Source organism: Rattus rattus, chromosome 2 (assembly GCF_011064425.1).
Source record: "Rattus rattus isolate New Zealand chromosome 2, Rrattus_CSIRO_v1, whole genome shotgun sequence".
NCBI lineage: Eukaryota > Metazoa > Chordata > Mammalia > Rodentia > Muridae > Rattus > Rattus rattus.
Window position 1 is genome coordinate 191,144,083 of NC_046155.1, and position 21,838 is coordinate 191,165,920.

General features: G+C 46.7%; 2 protein-coding genes across 2 annotated transcripts in view; one reads left to right on the plus strand and one right to left on the minus strand.

The window, feature by feature from the left end:
- Plg (plasminogen) overlaps positions 1-15,930 on the plus strand; it is a 41,068-nt gene extending 25,138 nt beyond the window's left edge. Inside the window, exons 13-19 of the mRNA XM_032895247.1 lie at positions 948-1,041; positions 4,604-4,727; positions 6,210-6,287; positions 6,872-7,012; positions 9,795-9,901; positions 15,205-15,350; positions 15,526-15,930. Coding sequence (XP_032751138.1) covers positions 948-1,041; positions 4,604-4,727; positions 6,210-6,287; positions 6,872-7,012; positions 9,795-9,901; positions 15,205-15,350; positions 15,526-15,687 — 852 coding nt within the window. The 3' untranslated portion in view covers positions 15,688-15,930. The remainder of the gene's footprint in view (positions 1-947; positions 1,042-4,603; positions 4,728-6,209; positions 6,288-6,871; positions 7,013-9,794; positions 9,902-15,204; positions 15,351-15,525) is intronic.
- A 567-nt stretch (positions 15,931-16,497) lies between these two features.
- The window catches only part of Slc22a3 (solute carrier family 22 member 3), a 90,534-nt gene continuing 85,193 nt past the window's right edge, over positions 16,498-21,838 (minus strand). The window contains exons 10-11 of the mRNA XM_032894709.1: positions 20,796-20,895; positions 16,498-18,005 (exon numbers count right to left, since the gene is read on the minus strand). Coding sequence (XP_032750600.1) covers positions 17,945-18,005; positions 20,796-20,895 — 161 coding nt within the window. The 3' untranslated portion in view covers positions 16,498-17,944. The remainder of the gene's footprint in view (positions 18,006-20,795; positions 20,896-21,838) is intronic.

Sequence of the window (21,838 nt, forward strand, 5' to 3'; positions counted from 1 at the left end):
GGAGAAGGAAGGGAGGGGAAAACTGAAGTAGGTTGGGGTGGGGAGGGGGAAAGCCGAGGCCACAGCTGGGTGTCCTACAGCTGACAATTCTGAAGCTGTCTGGGAACAGACTTCGGGGCTCACTGTTGTGAAGAGATGTGGTAGACCCTGCATGGGGAGGAGAGTGGAGAGAGGAGGAGAGTCCTGCCCTCCCTGGGCACTCTCCAATACTCCCAGGAATCTCTTGGAATCTTCTGTTTTAATTGGAAGCTTTGCTATGTTGACGTGGTTGTCCACACTTTTGGCCTTTGGTGCAGTGCAACCGTTAGGCCCTCTGCCGGGGTCAGAGGATAGGGATGACATTCTCTTTGCTCACAGTTGGTTCTGCTGAACACCCTCCACCCCGCACCCTGAGCTCCTCTAGACGCTCTCTTGGTCACTTAGTTAGAACACAGACACTCTTGTCCCTCAGGATGCCACAGGATTTAGGAGCTGTGTTTGATGCTCTTCAATCAGGGACCATGGAGCAGAGGCCACATTTATTAAATCCCAGCATTGGAGAAAACGCTGCCCTTCTGCCTTGACCCATGGAGGGTGCAAACATTTTAAATCAACAACAAGGCCTCTTGGGGACCAGGATTACTGAGGCCAACCAATGATATGACAGCCAGTAATGTCCACTGTCCCTGATGGCTGACTCTCCGACATCTGGCCCAGAGAGTGGCTTTCTGGTTGGAATTTACTTAGAGCAGAGACAGGGCCTCACTGGCATCCTGCAGTGGAGGCCTTATAAGCACCTTAAACCAACTTGCCAAAAAGCAAACAAACCAAACCAAAACCAAGAACAAGAATGTGAGGTCAGAAAACAAAGGGATGCTGCCTTCCATCCCATATGAAGGTCTATCTCTCTAAATCTGGTCCCCCCTCCATCCCAGGGAGCCTCCTCTCAAATGCCTGTCTCTTTTCAGTACTGCCGAAACCCGGATGGGGATGTCAATGGGCCCTGGTGCTATACAATGAACCCCAGAAAACTTTACGACTATTGTAACATTCCCCTTTGTGGTAAGTTTCTCCCTCTTTCCAATCCCCCTTCTTTTTCTCCTCTTTCATTTTTTTGTAAGAAAACTACTTTCCAATAGATGGAGTGACTTCTTCACAAGGACTAACCAAAACAACCACCCACCACAGAAAGGCTTTGAGCCTCTGAGGAGAAAATGGCTGCCTCTCACCCTGAGCCCTCTTTCATACCGGCATCTTGAGCCTGGCCTGTTATTGTCCTTGCCTCATACCAACTAAACTTAACACCAATGCCTCAAAGTGTAGAAGGGAACTAATCGTCTCCTGGAGGCTCCCCTTGAATGGTTCCACAGCTGGCTTGAGATGCCTGTCAAATAAGTTCAGAGGCACAGGGATAGGATGTGTATTAGCCACATGTGGCTGCTGCATTAAAATGCGGTGGTCAAAGCAGCTCGAGGAAGCACTTACTACTGTTCCAAGGAGCTAGGTATCCACCCACAATGGCAGAAAGTGAAGTGTAGCAGCTAAGTTACATTGAGGGATCCGATCAAGAGATTTGCACGCAGAGAAACAGAGAGAGACCTGGAAGTGGGAAGAGGTTATAAACTCTCAAAGCCTTGCCCTCGCGATGTACTTCCTTTAGCAAGACTCCACATCTCAAAATGGTTCCATGGCCTACCCAAGCAGCTATCCTACCTGGGGACCAAGTGCTCACATCCACTAATTCACATATTTCTGTTAGCCACCACCCCCTCCCACCTCCAGATTTCCTATTTACTAGTCACTTAACTTAGAGATAGCATGTCAGGTTCCTTCGTGGGGGATTTGAGACTCTTTTTTGGGAGGAAGGGGCTTGGATCTGGGAAAGGAAGGTTGGTTTTTGGTATTGGGATGGCAAGTCAACGGCTGTGTCTGCAAAGTGAGGCTGCATCTGCTCTGTGCTCACCAACGTTGCAGTCAGAACTTGGGATGCCAGGGACTGGAGGGAGGGGCTTAGCTTGCAAAGCTCTTAAGGGCTGTGTTCCCAGTCTTTGGGGGACAGTGGTTAGGAGCAGGTTAGGTGGCTCTTGGGCTCTTGGGGTGGGAGGAGAAGGAAAGGTAATAGGCAGACTTCTACTGGCCCATTTTACAGTAGGTTAACACGGAGGCTGCCAGCGTTAGAGAAGGGGAGAGTGACCTTTTTCTCTAGGGAGCATTTTTTATATTGGGAAGAAATTGTCTTGGTAGCCTCTCTACTTGGATCTGGCCACTGAGACACTAGGGTCTCAGTGTCTCCCTTTCAATCTCTACACTCAGTTTCTAGCCCTTGCCCCTCTCCTACCCCATTGTCTTTACCTGCCCTGCACAGGCTGCCCCTAAGTGGTGCTTGCCCCCGCTTTCATGCCTGGGGCTCCATGTCCTGGCTTCAGAGAGCTCTGATTTCTGCAGCAGCTGTGGGTACCAGAGGGTCTGACTTTTCTCAGGGAGTCAAGCCTTGGCATCCAACGGCCGTATCCCGTGAGGCCAAGCCTCAGGTGTCCTCCATACCTTCAAAAGCAATACCACACGGGAGATGCTTAAACACAATTTGCCAAGTTTCATTGCCACCGTCGTGTACATCTTTGCCCCACTCCCACCCCAAATGGACTACAGCTCCTGTATGCTGACCCTAAGGAAATGAGTTTCCAGAAGATTCCATCAAGTGATGCTGGTCTCCTGTTAATTACAGCTAATTTTTCAGCATCAATTATCCCAGCAAAGCAAAGGTTTCACCTCACAGATTCCTAATTCAAAACATCCCATAAATAAAATAGGGCCAGTAGTGTCATTGAGAGACCCTCAAACTCCCATCTGAAATGTCACAAGCCAGGCCTTCATTCTCAACATTCTTGTCTCCAAAGTTCCCACAGAATAACTCCTAAAGTCCTGAGCACCTGATGATTTTTTTTTCCCCACACAGATCTCCAAAATCCTCCAACAGCCCTCCCCAGAACAATGCAGGCAAGTCTGTCATAGTGATAGCCTGCTCAATGGTACCAAATGATGGTCTAGTTAGTTTCTCTGTTGCCATGGTAAAATGCCATGACCCAGAGCAACCAGGAGAAGAAAACAGGTTGTTTGGCCTACTTTTCATATCACAGTTGGTCACTGAGGGAAGCCAGGCAGCCACTCAAGGGTAGAACCTGAAGGCAGGCAGAGACCATGGAGGAATGCTTTAACCAGCTTGCTCCTGACAACAGACTCATCCTGCCTTCTTATACCACTCAAGACCACCAGCCTAGGGAATGGCACCACCTACAGTGGGCTGAGCCGTATTACATCAGTCACTGACCAAGACAATGCATCCCCCGACCCCCACCAGACTTGGCTAAAGGCTTATTGGTGGAGGCAACTCTTCGCTCAGGTTCCCTCTTCCCAGGTGAATGTACTTTCTGTCAAGATGACCAACACTAACTAGCACATGCACATGCATGAAGCAATAGGCACTGAGCTGAGCTTTAGAGAGGACTGTCCCACCACAACACACAGCTCTCTTTGGAAAGCCTTCCTTGCATGGTTTCTCAGAACAGGCCATGGCAAATAGACAGTGGAAAATTCGGGTTCCAGCTACCTCAGAGTGTGGACTCTCTGGTTGACTAAGAGGGAAGGAGTTTCTTCTAGGGATGCCATGAGCAATGCTTACGGTTACCTTTCTGAAGACTTTGGGCCTTCAGGCCCCAATGGAGCATTTTTGAATATCCCCTGCATCTCTGTTAGAGAGAATTACCAAAGATGGGATGCAGACCCTGCTCTCGAGTACAGTGACAGGCTAGCTGACGTGAGGGAATGCATAAAGGAGGTAAACGGAGAGGAGGCAGGTGGGGCAAGTGGGTTGATTGTTAGTGGTTGGTTATAGTATTTGGGGTGTATGCAGCAGGGCAGGGCAGGGCAGGGCAGGGCAGGGCAGGGCAGGGCAGGGCAGGGCAGGGCAGAGGAGGGCAGGGAAAGGAGGGTCAGGTCTAGGCTGAAACCAGCAGAGAGAAGGTAAAACCGGACAGTTGCACTTGCTGTCTACATAGACAGACAGACACAGACAGACACACAACCTGCACAGACTCACAAGAAAAAAAAAATACCATACTGTCTTCCAAGGGGATAAGAGCTATGGACTTCAGGAGACCTTCCACAGTTCAGGAAATTTTGACATTGCAACATGGTGCTGTCATCTACAGATGTATTGGGCCATGTTTATAGCTGTCCTGAGATTCTTGTGGGCTGCAGGCTGGCCATGCCACACAGATGGTGTTGACAATCGCGGCGTGGCGTTCTAAGTAGATTATATCGAGGCTAGGCAACCGTTACAAATAACCACATTTGTCCATCAAAGTCCACCAAGAGAAGCTCTTATTTTAATTCTGAGCTACACCGGTATAATTAAATGATTAGAGTATATGGCCCCTTCTGAGGATAGGGTTCTGTGCTGTCTGCTGCTACTTTTGAAACCCAGAGGAACTGTTCCAAAGGTTGCCTATGACCTTGGAAATGTGACAAACTCAGCTCCTGGCCATTGGCCATGAATCGATCAGGGCCATATGACAGAGCCAGTGCATCTGCTGAAGTGTGACCTCCTCCCATGTCCCCTTCACAGCATCATTATCGTCCTTTGAATGTGGGAAGCCTCAGGAGGAGCCGAAGAAATGCCCTGGGAGGGTGGTGGGTGGCTGTGTGGCCAACCCTCACTCCTGGCCCTGGCAAGTCAGCCTTAGAACAAGGTAAGGAGTTGCAGAAACATTTCCCACCTTTCTGTGTGAGCTTCACAGACTCAGTTTTATGCTAAGTCGACACCACTGAGCCTCACTACCTGCCTTCCTGTTCTCTGACGTAAGGAACTAATACAGCTACGTGAAGTTGCATAAGACGTCTTCTTAGGGTCTCTACTTTGAAAATGACCAGAAATGGTACTTAAGGAAAACAAAACAAAATAGAACAAAGGGGATCTGGGCTGTTGTCATTAAATTCTGTAAATGTAACAAACTGTGTAAAATGATGACATCCCCAGAAAACATGGAAACCCCTTGAATTTAACACAGAGGCTGCTTGTGTGTTCATAAACACACGGACAAGCCAGCTCGTGACTGCCCTAGTTTTGAGATGCGTCTGAGCCTGCAGAAGCAGGGCCCCATGTGGCGGGGCACATCTGCAATCCTTACTTCACTTTCCTGGGCCTGACTTAGGAAGTACCCGTAGGGAGCAGGCTCCTCGTAGGCTTGTCAGCTTGCTCGGCTCACTTCCACAGCACCGTGCACACTCCGTTGCTGTTCACCGTGCCCTCTGTGAGCTCGCCAGAGGACCACTAACAGTTGTGCGCTTGACTGGCTGAACTGTCTCTGTTTCGGAGTTTGTTTTTAAGATGTATTTTTATTTTACTTATATGAGTGCTTGCCCGAGTGTACAAATGTGCACCATGTGTGTGCCTGGTGCCCTTGGAGACCAGATCCCTTGGAACCGGATCTACATGGTTGTGAGCCACCATGTGGTTGCTGGGAACCAAACCTGGATCCTCTGGAAGAGCTGTCAGTGTTCTTAACCTCTGAGCCGTATCTCCAGCCACAGAATTGAATTGTTTTTCTTTCTTTCTTGGTTTAACTACTTAACTCCTTGCTGTATGATCTTTACCTGCCAAATAGATTTTTTTTTCCTTCTGAGATTGAATGGCAGTTTCTTTTCTGGCTGTTTTGTTTTTCCCCTTTCTTTTTCCAGACCGACCCTACATAGGAAGTTATTTGCATTTGTATTCTAGCCATTGCACCCTGGTTGGGAGTTGGTGACCTCATTAGCCTGCACTACTGCTCTTGGGGTCACATTTGGCCTCCGTAAAGGATGATTGGTGGAGACCGTTTGCAAAGCCCTAGCCAATAAGGAATTAAAGGCAGCCTCAAGGGCAGGTTTGGACTGGTGGTTTGTGTTGGGGTCCAGGGCTAATAGGACACAGTGCAGATACAGGACTTTGTGCTGGAGTCACCACCTCTGCTCTGTGGCGCAGGAGGCATCCAAGGCTCTCCCAGATATCTTAAGAAGGGTGTGGATAGATGGCACTGTGTCTCTACCGTCTTGCACATGGGCTGACAGTCCTTTCTGCTGGGAATAGAAACAACAAAGCAAAGAGCCAATGGACGCTTCTTTCTGATTTTCTGTGCAACTGATTGGAACAAAGCAGCTGTACTAAATGTAAATTCTTGTTTTCTGTCCCCCAGATTTTCTGGACAGCACTTCTGTGGTGGTACTTTAATATCCCCAGAGTGGGTGCTGACTGCCGCTCACTGCTTGGAGAAGTATGTTCCATGGGTAACTGGCATGACATCTCCTTCTAAAGACCGACCTCTCTCTTCCTCTCCTCCCCTTCATGCCCCTCTTCTCCCTCTTCCTCCCCTCCCTCTTCTTCCCCTCCCTTGTCCTCCCCTCCCTCTTCCTGTTTCCCCCTTTCCTCCCCTCCCTTTTCCCCTTCCTCCTCCTTCCTTCCCTCCTTCCTTCTCCCTCCTCTTCCTTTCCTCCTCCCATCCTTCTCTTTCCCTCCCTCCTCTCCTCCCTCTTCCTCCCCTTCCACCTCCCTGCCTGCCTTCCATGGTAGTAACATCGGGGACCCAGAAGAGCCACTGGGACAACTAGGCAAGAGGGAAACAGTTCTAGAGAAAATCTGAGGACACAGAGTGGGGTCTAGGTCTGGGGAAACAGGTCTGCTCAATGGCAGGCATTGATCCTCTCAAGGTCAAGAACATTCCAGGGTCAGACATATCTAGGAATTTGTGTCTTGCTGATGGCTACATGTGTTGGAAGTCCTTGTGATGTGCACAGCACAGGAAGGCACCAGGGAAGAGTCTGGACTATGTTTGACTCCTAATGTCACCATCCTTTCTAGATCTTCGAGACCTGAATTCTACAAGGTTATCCTGGGAGCACACGAAGAACAAATCCTTGGGTCAGATGTTCAGCAAATAGCAGTAACCAAACTGGTCTTGGAACCCAACCGCGCTGACATTGCCCTGCTGAAGCTAAGCCAGTACGGGTGCCCCTGGGTTTGGATCCCAAGCTGAGTAAAAAGAGCAGCTTCATGGCAGGGTCTTATGGGCCACAACTATGGGGCAGAGCTGTCTAGTATGCAAAGCATGGGAGTTTAGGAAACAATGGGGATAAATCTCATCAGAAAACCAGGATTCAGCCCAGTTCTGCATACCCCAGGCACATTCCTTAAAAAGGAAGCCAGATTCAGTTTCCTTATATAGAAAAAGAATTAAAATATAAAGTACAGAGTCACCTCCATGTCTCCCCCACCAGCTAATAATATGAATTCACTGATGATTACTCCAGGCTGACAAAGCTCCTCCATCAGTTACTCCAGGCTAACAAAGCTACTCCATCAGTTACTTCAGGCTGACAAAGCTACTCCATCAGCTACTCCAGGCTGACAAAGCTACTCCATTAGTTACTCCAGGCTGACAAAGCTTCTCCATCAGTTACTCCAGGCTGACAAAGCTACTCCATCAGCTACTCCATGCTGACAAAGCTACTCCATTAGTTACTCCAGGCTGACAAAGCTTCTCCATCAGTTACTCCAGGCTGACAAAGCTCCTCCTAATATAATGAAAGAATCAAATGAGATTATTTGATTACTTCAAAGCACTTTAAAAAGCTACAGACATGTGCCCGGCATGGTTGCACATGCCTTGATCCCAGCTCTTGGGAGACAGAAGCAGGTGGAACTCTCTGAGTTTGAGGCTAGCCTGGTTTACACAGTGAGTTCCAGTAAAGCTAGGGCTACAGGGAGAGACATTAGCTCAAAAAACCAAAGCCCCAAACCAAAACAATAAGAGTAAAATCCCACAAATATAGGGGAGAGGCGGGGACTAGAGAGAGATCAGCAGTTAAGAGCTTGCTGCTTTTTCAGAGAACCTGAGTTTGGTTCCCAGAATCTCTATCAAGTGGTTCATAACTACCTGTAATTTCAGCTCTGGACACACACATACATTTAAAAGAGAGAGAGAGGAGAGAGAGAGAGGAGAGAGAGAGAGAGAGAGAGAGAGAGAGAGAGAGAGAGAGAGAGAGAGAGAAGAAAAACCAGCCAACCAAACAAACCAAGGTAGGAAAGAACAGAATGAAACAAGAAACAATTCACAAACACAAGTTCCCTCACTGTTCTTTGTCTGCATTTTCCCTGCTGAAGTGTAGTTTTTAAAGCCAAGCACTGGGTAATTAGGTTTGTTCCATAGAGTTAGGAATGTTTGGAAACAGGTCCCTTCCCATGGACACAGCACACAAACGGTCAGCTATTTTGAGAAATAGACATTTGGGACAGGCAAAAGGCACTTGGAGCGCATTAGCTGTGCCTGATGGCTTCCAGATGACAGGGAGATGATTCTGGCAGAGACAAGGGCTGGTCCAGCCAGTGCAGGCTGCTGGTCTCAAACACTGGGCCATGTTACTGGGCTGTAAATGGAGAGGTGATGTCTTGGGACATTCTGATGTGCTAGAAGGAAGGAAGGAAGAGAGGGAGGGAGGAAGGAAGGGGAGTTACTCAATAAATCAGTTCATCTCCCTCATGTTCCCAGAACCTTCCCTTGCATCCCAGCAAATGAGCAAACACAAGACTTTCCGTCCATGTGTGTTCCCTTAGATTCATTAGCGTGATCTAATGGCTTGAACAAGTCATTCAGCAAATAGGAGGACCCTGTTCTCTGACAGCCTAACATATCTTGGCTTTTACCATATTATTTCCATACCCCAAAGATTGAGGACCAAAGGTCTTGGTGTCCCATAAAGGAACCTGTGCATGACACCCCTGTGAGAAGCTGGGTCTGTTTTGGTCATTCTGGGAAAAGGTGTCTGCTGCAAAGCTGGAAAGAGTGGATTCTTAATGAAAACAGGGCGTTTCTCATTTCCAGTCTTTTTTTTTTTCTTTTCTTTTTTTTAAATCTCCTGAATGCACTAAGACTTTGGGTTTGAAAAATCAAAGTTAGAATGCATGTGAATCCATGGAACTCTTTGCAGGTGCAAGTTCTTTGAAAACAGGGCTGGTTCACTCGTGTGAAGAATTCACTTCCAAATCACATTCTCTCTTGGTGTACACCATTTGCCTGAATTCTTGTAACCATTTTAGCATTTTTCAGATGAGAAGATCTGGGACCCAGAATGGTGGAATAAATAGTCCTGGCCAAATATCTTTTGATCGTAGTGTCGCTGGATAGCTTCAGGATGGTCCACCCACAGAATGACTCCCTCTTACACTTAATAGTAAATCCTAAACCACAGGACAGGGCTCAGTTGGTAAAGCGCTTGCCACACAGGCATGGGGACCCAAGTTCAAATACCCAGCATTATGTCAAAAGCTGGGCATGAGGGTAACCCCAACACTGTGGCCAGGGCTGGGGAGCGAGAGACAGGAGGACTCCTAGAGATTACTGACAGTCTCACTGACTCAATGAAGTCCAGGTTCTGGGACAGACTCTGTCTCCAAAACTGAGGAGATGAACAACTGAGGAAGACACCTGATATTGACCCGTGACCTCTTTGTGCATATGCACAAGTGTGCATTTGGTTCCTGAATGGACACACGCACGAAGACATACATCCCCTCCCATACAATTGACTCTTTAGCTCCGAGGACACTGTAGGGCACTGTGAGAATGAAGGATTTTCTCTACTGTTCTGCATCAATAAAATAAAGAGATATTGGCCCAGGGAATTGTTGGGACGCTGAGGTGCGTACCTTGGCTGTGGGTGATCTTCAGTGAAGGGTGGGGCCTCCCACAGAGTAGTTGATGTAACATTTGCTGTGCTCCTTTCAGCCCAGCCACCATCACAAAGAATGTCATCCCAGCTTGTCTGCCATCTCCAAATTATGTGGTTGCCGACCGGACACTGTGTTACATCACCGGCTGGGGAGAAACGCAAGGTGAGACAAACCGGCTTTGACTACAGGCGTTATGGCAAAAGGAACCATTCGGAGTGAGTTGTAGCAAGTCCTGCATGTGAATGTGGCCCAGCCCCTTTCTAGATTTGTCTGGGCACTTACTATATCTACATAATTGGTTGCCAGGAGATGCACACACACATCCCTTAGACTCCTCTGACCTACTATTGCAATAGGAATGTCTTCTCCCCCGGGGAGAGGGCTTCCCACAACCCACAGAGTAGCCTGGACTTTTCATGTGACTTTACTATTTTAAGTTCTCAAAAACGGTGGTAACAGAATCACAACTATAGCTAAACCAGTCTTTCCAAGTACTCATATGATTAATATGCGTGAGAGGCCATTAGTGTGGGACAAGCTGATAACCAAGAGGGGAGAGAAAGGCCCCAGGTGCCCTGGTACAGCTGATGAGGCAAGGGGTAGGCAGAGCGCTCCATGCAGGCTCCACTATTGCAATCTGTGCAATACTACTCCGGCAACTCCTGCTTCTCTCTCTGCATATGCCTGATAATAATGAAGTCCAGCAAGTTCAACCTCTCAGTTGTGGGCACAGTAAGAATGCCTTACAAGGATGGCCTCCCTTTCAGAAGGGTAGAGTACTGTGCTGGCTGGCTCTGTCTTCTTTGAGAGACACACATACCTATACACAGACACACACAGAGACACACACAGACATACACATATACACATACACACACATACACACATGCACACACATGCACACACACAGACACACACAAACACATATACACATGCACACACACATACACACACATACACACACAGACACATACACAGACACACACACAGACACACACACAGACGCACACACAGACACACACACAGACACACACGCACACACACATACACACATGCACACACACATGCACACACACAGACATACAGAGACACACATGCACACACACATACACACATGTACACACACATGCACACACACAGACACACACATACACACACACACAACACATGCACACACACATTACACACAACACACATGCACACACACAGACACACACAGACACACATGTACACACACACAGACACACATGCACAACACACATACACATATGCACACAAACAGACACACACATACACGTGTATACACACATGCACACACACATGCACATACACAGACACACACGCACACACACATACACACACGCGCACACACACACACACACACACACACACACACAGAGTGTAGATCATTTCCAACCCTGGCTTCTCCCATTTCCCGGATTTCCTGTCTCCCTTTCCCCACTTCCGATTCCGTAGCATGGAGTCCTAGAAGGGGAGCTTCAGAACCTTGATGTTTCCCCTGTGGAAATGCTAGGTTTGTTCTTAAGTGTTTTGTACTTAAGAAAAAAAATCTACGTGCTACAGACTCGTAGGAGTTAGATGTTGTTCCTTTGGGCAGGTGAGTTTCCTGATGCTCAGACACAGGGGGTGGTATAGCGGGAACAGCATGCCTGCTGCTAACTGCAGAGACCTGGGGAGGAACCCAGGTTCCCCTCCCCCGCTCACCAGCTGTGATAGTTAGGGAGGTCCAGCTAATGGTCTCCTAGCCTGCCTTAGGGCTGTGGTGGGAGAGGCAATGATAGAATGACTTGTCACTTGTGTCCCATACATTATAGATGCCATTCTCAAACACGGAGCACGGTTGTTTCCATGTGACTCTTCTACAAGTGACGGAAAATCCAGTTCCAACTGAATTAAGCAGACCAAGAGAGATTTCTAGTGATCTAGAAAGTCAGTCCCCTCTAGTGCTGGCCTGGGGCCTCAGACTCCGTCCAGCCACCATGTGGGTGTCATTCAGGTCACACGAGGATTGCCTTCCTGGAGGCTGCAGATGCTGTGTTAATTTTGGCTCTGTCCGTGGGAATAAAGGCTGTCACTTTCCCCACAGTGGGAACAATAACCTGCCCTGCTTGGAAAGCTCAGAGCCACTTCTGAACCAGTTATGCCTGGCTCAGATCATGGTCTGCTCTGCAGCTGGGGGCAAGGCCCATGCATGCACCTAAAGAGCAGGAGCAGATCCCTCAGCGGCCCTTGGAGCGTAGAGAGGAAGGTTTCTAACCCCCCACCCCCACCCCAAAAATCAACTTTGTGATTGGTCTTCATTGTCAGCTGGACTAGACTTACCTAGAAGACATAGCCCTGGACATATCATGGAGGGTGAACTGAGGAGGGAAGAACCACCCACACCTAGAAGCCCAGATTAAATAAAAGGGTAAAGAGGAGAAACCCAGTGAGCACCAGAACCCCCATCTCTGTTTCCCGATCCATGAAGACATGAGTAAACACCCTTCTGCTACAGCTGCACACTGCAGACATGCTAGACTATACCAAAACCTTAAACCAAAAGAAACCCAGCTTTCTGGATGGCGAGCCCATCTTTCTCCAGGGTTTTGTAGCATGACTTTGCTTTGCTAGTACAGAGCATCCCAAGAATTAACTGACGGTCCCTTCTCCAGACACTGTGACTAGACTTGTCTCCATCACTGACATCATCAACATCTCCATCATCACAGTCATCCCCATCCCCATCATCAACATTCCCACCTCACCGTTCCTAGATGTCAATAATGACGTCTAGTCAATCAGTGTTCTTAGCTTCCTAGATAAAATTCTCTCTCTCTCTTCACTTTGTGCCCCAGGCTTTCTCGGGTTTTCCCTTTTTTTTTTCTTTTTTCTTTTTTTTCGGAGCTGGGGACCAAACCCAGGGCCTTGCGCTTGCTAGGCAAGTGCTCTGCCGTTGAGCTAAATCCCCAACCCTTTCTCGGGTTTTCAAATTCCAATGGGGAGCTCGTGTTGAGGCTGAGGACTCTTCCAGGTTGGCTCTTTGCTGTCTTTCTGGATTTTCAGGGGGCCTGGCTACTGCTAGACTTAGCCTGGTGGCCCCCTCACAGCAGGGCTTTTGCCCCTAGGCCACTTACACGTGGCCCTCAGGCCTCTAGAGCTGTCTTCTCTCCTTTGGCCACCAGATGGCAGCATATCTTCATAGACCACATAAACGTCCTGTGAACCACCCAGAGGTGGTTTTCTCGGGGCTCAGAAAGTGAACAAGAGCGGCGACCTGGGAATAGATTCAATTTCAGCCGAGTATTTTCAGAGACATGTTGCCTCCTCTCCTGGACTTAGTTCGAGCAATTCCCGCCGTCTCATCTGATCCCATGACCTTAAGACTTGTCTCTTGTATTTCCTGTAATCACCAGACGGATTACACATTTTCTGAGCCTAAGACAAGTCTAGTCCAAGTGTCTGGGGGAAGGCACTGTTCATTATTTCTTGGCTGCTCTGTGCTAGCAAAGCAATCGCATGCTACAAGACTATGGAAAAAGCCAGGCTTGCAGACTGGTAAGCTGGGTTCTCGGCAACATTGCTAGGTCCTGGGTGGATCCAACTGGTCAACAGCCCTTCCTCTGGCCTATCTGCAAGTGTTCTGCCTCACTCTGGCACACAAAACCAGGCTTTTTTTTTAATATTAAAGAAGAAATACAACTCATAAATCAAGTAAGGGAATGAATGTTCCCTTTCCCTCATTGCCGAAGGAATATAGATTAGAAAACGAGTCAGAACAATTTAATTTACACCTATTACATTAGATAATTTATAAAAAAAAAGTCACAATATTTTATAAATAGTGCGATGTGGACACTCATGAAGGTGTGTCACGGACTGATGTTTTCTGGTGTGGTTTATCATCACATCTGTCTCGAAAATATTCTGAGTATAAATGTGTGTATGTTGTTTCTGAGAACTTAGACTTAAGGAGATATCATGGGATGAAAACAAACGGCAGGGAGAGAGGTGTGGAGCCTCTGTGAGCAGGGAAGGGCAAAGGGGCATGGTAAAGTGGGCACTGAACACACAGCCTCAAGTTCAAGGTCAGCACCATGTCCACACTAAGCCTCGGTTTCCTTAATGGCCTTTGAGGAATCGTAGAAGTAGCTACTTCCTAGAACTGGTGCAAGAATTAAATGAATTAATTAGATGAACTAAATGAAATTATGCTATGTCACCAGCTGTTCCTTGATTAGTAAAAGATAGTTAATTTTTACAGCTTTGGGGAGGCCATTAATATACACAACACAAAAATGGACTGTCTAAAATGCCTGAGGCCCATTGACAACGTGGAGTGACCGTTGTATTTCCAAACCAGTTCCCTCATGGCGAGAGAAAAAAAAATCCCATGATCATTAAGCAACCATTGTTCATTAGGTTGTCAGGGAGATTGTAGCATTATTAAAATGTCCTAGGGGCTGGGGAGATGGCTCTGTTGGTGAAGGGCTTGCCCTATAAGCATGAAGACTTGGTTTGGATCCCCAGAACCATAAACACAGACCTGTGGTATATATTTGTAATACTGGTTCTAGGGAGGTGGAAGCCTGTGGATCTCTGGAACTCAATGGCTATCCAGAATAGCCCCCCTGAGGCCAGGGAGAGACCCTGTCTATCCCAAGGAATGAGGTCCGAGATTGACCTCTGCCCTACACACAAACACACACACACACACACACACACACACACACACACACACACACACACACGCTGGGGCCTGCCAAATAGAAAATGGTCTTTTCCGTGAAAACACGGAGAAGTCTCAGATGTGTCTATCTGACCCCAGAACCCATGTAAAATAAAAGGATCTAGACATGGTAGCCCCATTGTCATCCCAGTGTTGGGGAGGTGGAGGCGGGGTGGTCCCTAGGGGCTTGATGGGCAGCCAACCTAGCCTATGCGGTGTGTTCTAGGCCGGAGAGAGCCCTGGTCTCAAAAGGAAGGTGGGCAGTGCCTGAGGAATGAATAAGACCTGAGGTTGTTCTCTGCCCGCCCCCTGCCATCCTCTTTATGCATCTATAATGACAGGTGGGGGAGGGATTCGAAGTGGAGCAATAGTATATAGGTGGTAAATATCGCATAGAAAGCCTGAAAAAGAACACATTACAATAGTAGCAATAGAGGTTTTAAAGCCCCATCTCTTCAAATGTATTCGCCTTCTGTTTTAAACTGGAAATAGCATGTGGACAAATATCAAAGCCGCAAATGCCGTGAAGAAGCCAGAATGCCGCGGCAGGTCTTAGGAACCCTCTTTAACATCGTGTGTAATGCTCACAACTGTAAGGGCTCAAAAGGTGTTAACACTGCTGCCCTGTGCCACGCAACCAAACAGACGAGAGATCTATACCCACTGCTCTGTTGTTCTGGAACTTTCCTGGGGACCCATTTAGGATTTTAAACCACATCTCTACCGGTCATCACAGGGACTCCAGGTGCCGGCCGTCTCAAGGAGGCCCAGCTGCCCGTGATCGAGAACAAGGTGTGCAACCGCGCTGAGTATCTAAACAACAGAGTCAAATCCACCGAGCTCTGTGCCGGGCATCTGGCTGGTGGCATCGACAGTTGCCAGGTAAGAGAAGAGACCCAGATGGTCTTGGGTTGATCCATCTCTGCCCCTTGGACTTTCAGTCCGAGAGGATTTGACAACCCATGGCCCGGGGAGGAATCCAACACAAAGATGGCATACCATAATATCCCACCGGTGTAGCTCACTTCTCATGTGGATTCTTCCCTCCTTCATCTAGGGCGATAGCGGAGGACCTCTGGTTTGCTTCGAGAAGGACAAGTATATTTTACAAGGAGTCACTTCTTGGGGTCTTGGCTGTGCTCGCCCCAATAAGCCTGGTGTCTATGTTCGTGTTTCCCGGTTTGTTAATTGGATTGAAAGGGAGATGAGGAATGACTAATTGGGTGGGAGGCAGAACCAAACTACTAAATATGGGGAGGGGATTAGGGCGCTTGAAAAAAAACCTGACAGCAATCAAACCAAAGACACTACACTGGACCACTACTTCCTGCCACCCCTCAGCCTCTCCCTCTTTTTGTATTATTGTGGGTAAAATTTTCCTGTCCCTGGACTTCTGGATTTTGTGACAATAGACCATCACTTCTGTGACCTTTGTTGAAAATAAACTCGATACTTACTTTGATTTGAGTTGGTTTTTGGGGGGAAGGGAAGTCGTCAATATTTTCATATGCTCTGTTCACCCTAACAGTGTAAAAGCAACCAACTGAAGGGGTTCAGTTTGTTTTCCCAAGGGCCAGCTGCACCAAGAGAACCGAAGGTCTCAGCGAGTCACGTGTATATTGACCTCGTCAGCTAACAACAGCCTGACACACATCTTCAATGTCTCCCTTTCTGACACTGAGAATACTGAAAGCTGCCTCATGTATGAGGAGACAGGGGACTGGGTTCTATTCTGGTACTGACGACTGGGCTTTAACCCAGGTTCAGGGATGTGACGCTGACTTGCTAGCTGAGTCCGTGGCATAGGCTAGGTGATGGAAACTTAATATGAGAGCAGCCGAGAGTCTGAACGTTATCGTGGGTCACATCCCAGTGCACAAACAGAGAGGGCCAGGAGCCTGTAAAGGAACAACCAACCACCACGGAGTGATGTTATTCCCCAGTTTGGAGACCGTAAGCGACGCACACGTGTTGTGTGGGATAGTGTTTGACTGTGGCACATGTTCAGAGGGAGGAGAAAGGATAGATATTTTTAAAAACAGTTTAAAAATTGTTTATTGTTATGAAACAGAACTACCAACTTGAAATGCAATCCAAAGGCAGCAGAATGGACAAGAGCCGTGCTACAGCCATGAAACACACAGGAAACCAGGCCACAAACGCCTGGGCACGCACAGTGGGTGTGGCAATGAATACCCAAAAGGCTGTCAGGAATCTGAACACTCACATTCGGTTTTCACATGCGTCAGGGTGAAACGATGTTTTACAGTCACACGCACATCTTCTCTGGGGTGGCAAACATGTCTTATGTTCTCCACATACAAATTCCTTTCTTCCACATTGGTAAGGTTTCCCTTTGATGCTAATTTTGCCTGTCCACACTGAGTTTGAAATTTAAGAAACTTTCAGTCTAACATACACACTGAGTCCGAAAATTTATCAAGAACTGCACACCACGTAGAATACTGTGTTTACATCTGAGTCTTTGCTTGAGGAGTCTTGATTTAATAAAAAAAAAAATTCAGTCCCTCATTAGTATCTCCTACATCCCTTATAAATGGGCCGCCAATCCTTTAAAGTATGAATACAATTGACTTTTATCATGAAGTGACAACAACTGTATTTGTATTTGTTTTTGGTGTTTTGTTTTTCTCCCAAGATAAGTTGGAAGTGCCCAGATGGAATGAAGAAAGTCTGTTCTTTGGACTCTCAGCCACAGGCACCACTGAAACGGAATCCACAAATATGACATAATTACCCCTTTATTTTTCAAATTCTAAGGCCCGGGAAATCAAAATCTATGTTTTCTTTTTCTTCCTCAATTAAGAATCTGTGATTATAGCGGTCCACTGAAGGAGGGGACAAAATATTGGGGTATGGGGACTGCAGTGTGATTTCACAATAATGTAGCTAGGTCCTTGGATGTGTTGCGTTTAGGGAACTGTGCCTAACCTGGGGCCTGGAACCTCGGCGGCTGCAGGGGACAGGAGGGGAGGGGCACCAGGCATGTTGGCTCTGTGAAGGCATGTATTCAGAGCTCAAGGGAATCAGAAATAGCAGTTCTCAGACTCTTCAGAACACTCCTCACTGCTCAGTCTTGATCAGATCAGCTGAGTACACTTCTGTACACTGCCAGGCCTTGATATGTTCATCCTGCTTCCTGGATGGGACTGTCCTGAGAACTGGAGAACTGGTTGGGACCTTCTCATATCTCCTCCCCAGTGGGTCAGAGACATTGCTCCCAATGAAAGAGAACCTAGGCAGAATCTGTGTACCTACTGGATCTTTGCTAAAGAGGTCAAAGGTTATGTGTTCCCAGAAGCTTGGGTAGCATGATAAATCTTTATCTTATTCCATATATAATACTCTGGAATCTTTACGGTTCCTCGGAACGGCGTCACCTAGAGGAGGTGAAGCACACTGCAAGGCATATTCCAGGCTCAGCTTCTGTGGTCTTCCAGGCAGACTCAGGGGCCTCAGACATTAGAAGTAGAAACCTGGGTTTTCTTTTTTCTGCCACACTGGTGCAACTGTGAACTGATGAGACAAAAGGCAAACAGGGAAAGGTCTTGTGAAAGATCATGCCATGACTTAAGATCTCAACCTATGCCTCATGACCCCTTTGGGGATGTTGACTGACCCCCTTCACAGGGATCGCCTAAGAGCGTCTGCATATCAGGCATTTAAATCTTGATTCATAACGGTAGCCAAATTACAGTTGTGAAGTAGCAACAAAATAATTTTATGGTTGGGCGGTCACTACATCATGAGGCACTGTATTAAAGGCTGCAGCATCAGGAAGGTTAAGGACCACTAGAAGAAACCTTCCCAGTATTTTTCTTGTCTATAAAACACACCCATGCAGCCTCCTAACTTTCCCACTGCAAAAATAAGAAACAGGTCTATTCTCACTCTCCAATTAAGGTTTACACAAGTTCCTTAAAAGTTCCTACTAAGTGACATGGTTTGCTGAGCTGTTGATGTGGAAAGACTATGGATCTTGAGCAGTTCCAGAAGGAAGTGTGCTCGCAGGATTTAATAACCTGGTTTTAGTTTATAGCATACAACTATGGGCTATGCGTGCTTAATTTGTAGAGCCATGAATTCTAATGGGCTTTTCTTTGTACAAAGAGTTTAGATTTATTTTATGTGTATGGGCCTTCTGCCTGCATGTGTATAAGCATACACAGATTCCTGGAGCTTGAGGAAGCCAGAAGAGGAGACTGGATGTGGTGTAACTGGAGCTCACTGGAGTGTTATCATAGGGATGCTGGGAGCCTCTGGTTCTCCTAGACCCAGGACCTCTGCAAGAGCAACAAGTGCTCTTAACTGCTAATCCATCTCTCCAGCCCCACAATATTGTTTTCCAAAGTGGGGACTAGATATAATTAATTAACTCTAGTTTCTGTTATGAAATTTATGAGCATGAAAAAGTAAGAATTTGTGCCTGGTTAAATTTTTTTTGTTGATACATATAATCAAAAATATATACCAACAAATATACAAATACATACATATATGTATATACACACACACACACATATATATATACGTATATAATTCAACATGCTCTCTATATACAATTCAAAGGTTTTCTCACAAACCTTTCAGATCCTGCTAGCCCCTAAAAATCTCACTCTTTCTTTTGTACTTTAACCTAATGTTAGTATGAAGGAGCTGGTGGAAGGGTCCTGAACTCAAATGATCTTCTCTTACAATTCTCCAAAGCTCCCTGGTTAGAAAGCCTGACCTCTGGTGGTTTAAAATCAGGAACAAGTGCTTTGCCTGGCATTAAATAGGCAGTTATAAGTAGGATGTCTCGCAGGGAAGAATGCAGAGCACAGAGTGCAGGATACCTGGCAGGGAAGAATGCAGAGCACAGAGTGCAGGATACCTCGCAGGGAAGAATGTAGAGCACAGAGTGCAGGATACCTCACAGGGAAGAATGCAGAGCACAGAGTTCTTTCTTACTGTTGACCCATAACCCTGGCCTAAGTGAGGCACACATAGCCCAGCAGCTATATACAGCTATGTTGTAAGGCCCTTCTGATTTTCCAGTGGGGATAAAAACATTTCTACTTCACAAAATCATTTTGAGTATTAAATGAGAGAGCATATGTTAAAGCAATGAAGCACACAGATATTTTAAAATATCAAATTCTATATGAGCAAAGACAATAAAACCCTTGAGATGACCACCATTCATCCTTTTAAAAATCCATGCTTGATAACTTCTAAAAATTAGATGCCTACCCTTAATTTCTGCCTTGCTAAGGTTAGTTATTTGCCTTCAGGAAATTTTACTTGAATATAGCACTAAATTATTTTTAATTATGCAAATAGCATCAAACCATGTCATCTAATTGAGACCTAACAAACACTACAGAATTACATAGACAGAAAGAGGTTGGCCTTCCCATCCATGCCCTTCCCTCCCACAACCTTCTTCACTGGGGGTGGGGGGATTACTGATTATTCAATTATTTGATCATTTTTAAAAATCATACTACACTCTTGTTTCTTTCTATTGAGAGAGATTTTGGAGGAAATGGTAAAAAAAAGTGTACATAAATTTTTTTTGCAGCCATAACTCTTCAAATTTATGTATTGGTTGGAAATGAATCAGTATGCAATCAGAAAACAATATAGCTATTTCCTCCAAAACTTGATCTCTCTCTCTTGTTGTCTGTCTCACTATCCACCCATCAACTACTTATTTATCATGTATCGATCCATTGTGTCTTTCTTACCTTTATTTCTAGCCTACGTATTTATCTAGTAACTGTTCACCCACTGTCTTATCTCCTCATCAAATTTCGATGCATCGTTACCTATCTTACTCTAATGCTATTTGTCGGTAACCCAGCTCTTTCGTCTATCATATATGTCCCTGTGTAGCTACAGAGACCGATTACTGTTGGATTCTTTTGAGCTGATACTGTGATCCTGTGCTTCTGCTTCTCTTCCTAACAAACCCTGAGGAGCCTGTGTCATCCCGTGAGACAGGGCCACCTCTTTTCATTTTGGAGGGTAGTTCGTGTCCTGACGCACTGCCGTCTTTCTGATGCCTGTCACAGCTTTTCATGTCTCGCCCTCAGCCCCTGGTTTAAATCACTTCTGGGTTTTAGCACCTTACTAGGAAATGCTCCTCAGTCACAATTTAAAAATAGCCCACATTCTTTTTATGGCTCTAAGTTCTTTTTATATTAACCGGATTAATCTTTTGACTGTTTTAACGTACAAACTGAAGACTCAACGTCATCTCCCCCATGGATAATCAATGCCCCGTGCCTTAACATGTAGGGAGTGTTGAATCTTGCGCAGTACCTGCCAAGCTTTTCCACATCTTCCACCGTCTCCGGCAAGGCGATGCCCTTAGTTTCAGGCAAAAGCATCACAAGGCCACCACAGACAGATGCCAGGATCCCTGTGGGAAGAGGGAAAGGCATGACTAGCCAGGTACACACCCTTCCCGCCTTGATGCTCACTTTATGACCTAACCTGCTGACAACAACCTCATTCCAAGGTGGCTCAGCATAACCAGATTGCCCTGCTCATTGCCCGTTCTCCATCTTCCTCAGTTCTGCACAGCTCACGGTCCCTGTGCTCTTATATTCTGAGGGTCAGTCAGGTGTCACATAGTGACAGGGACACATGCTGAGCAATGTGGTATTATCATTGTTGCATAACCACCATGACACGGATGCAGATAAACTAAGAAAGCGATGACATCACTAGGCGATACAATTTTATAGGTGCCACCGGGTTGGCCGAGAGGCTGCCTGTGCTATAAGACTGGGCTTACAGAGCACCTGGCAAGTGCCAGCCACTCCAGACCTCTTCCACTGGGAAGACAGATTGTGGATAGGAGCCCCTCTGCCTCTGTTTTCCAGCCCTGGAACTCAGCTGTATTCACTTCCTGTGACCTTCCTGACACATTACACTTAGGATCACTCTCTGCCTCAGGGTAAGGCCTTGTCTCTGCCTGTCTTTGGGGATTCTTCATGAAAGTGTTTAATCAACATCCTAGGCACCTTCGGTTTGTCCTCGGAAGCATTGAATACATTTACCCTCTTCTTCTGTGAGCCTCTGGCCCCACATCACCCCGTGATAATCTCCTCTCCTTGCCTTTCTTTACATTCAAACTTCTGAAAAGAACATTGGCTACTATTTCTTCTCCATCGCCATAGACTAGCACGTGTGCAGGTAAATGCTAACACCTGGCTCCTGAAAACAAAGGGCTAACATTGCTCACACCCTGGTGCCAATGCTCCTGTGTACACATTTCAAGCCACCTAACCTAACTCCAATACATAACGTACTAGAAAAAGATGGGCAGTGAGCCTCTGTTCTACACCATTTCCACACAG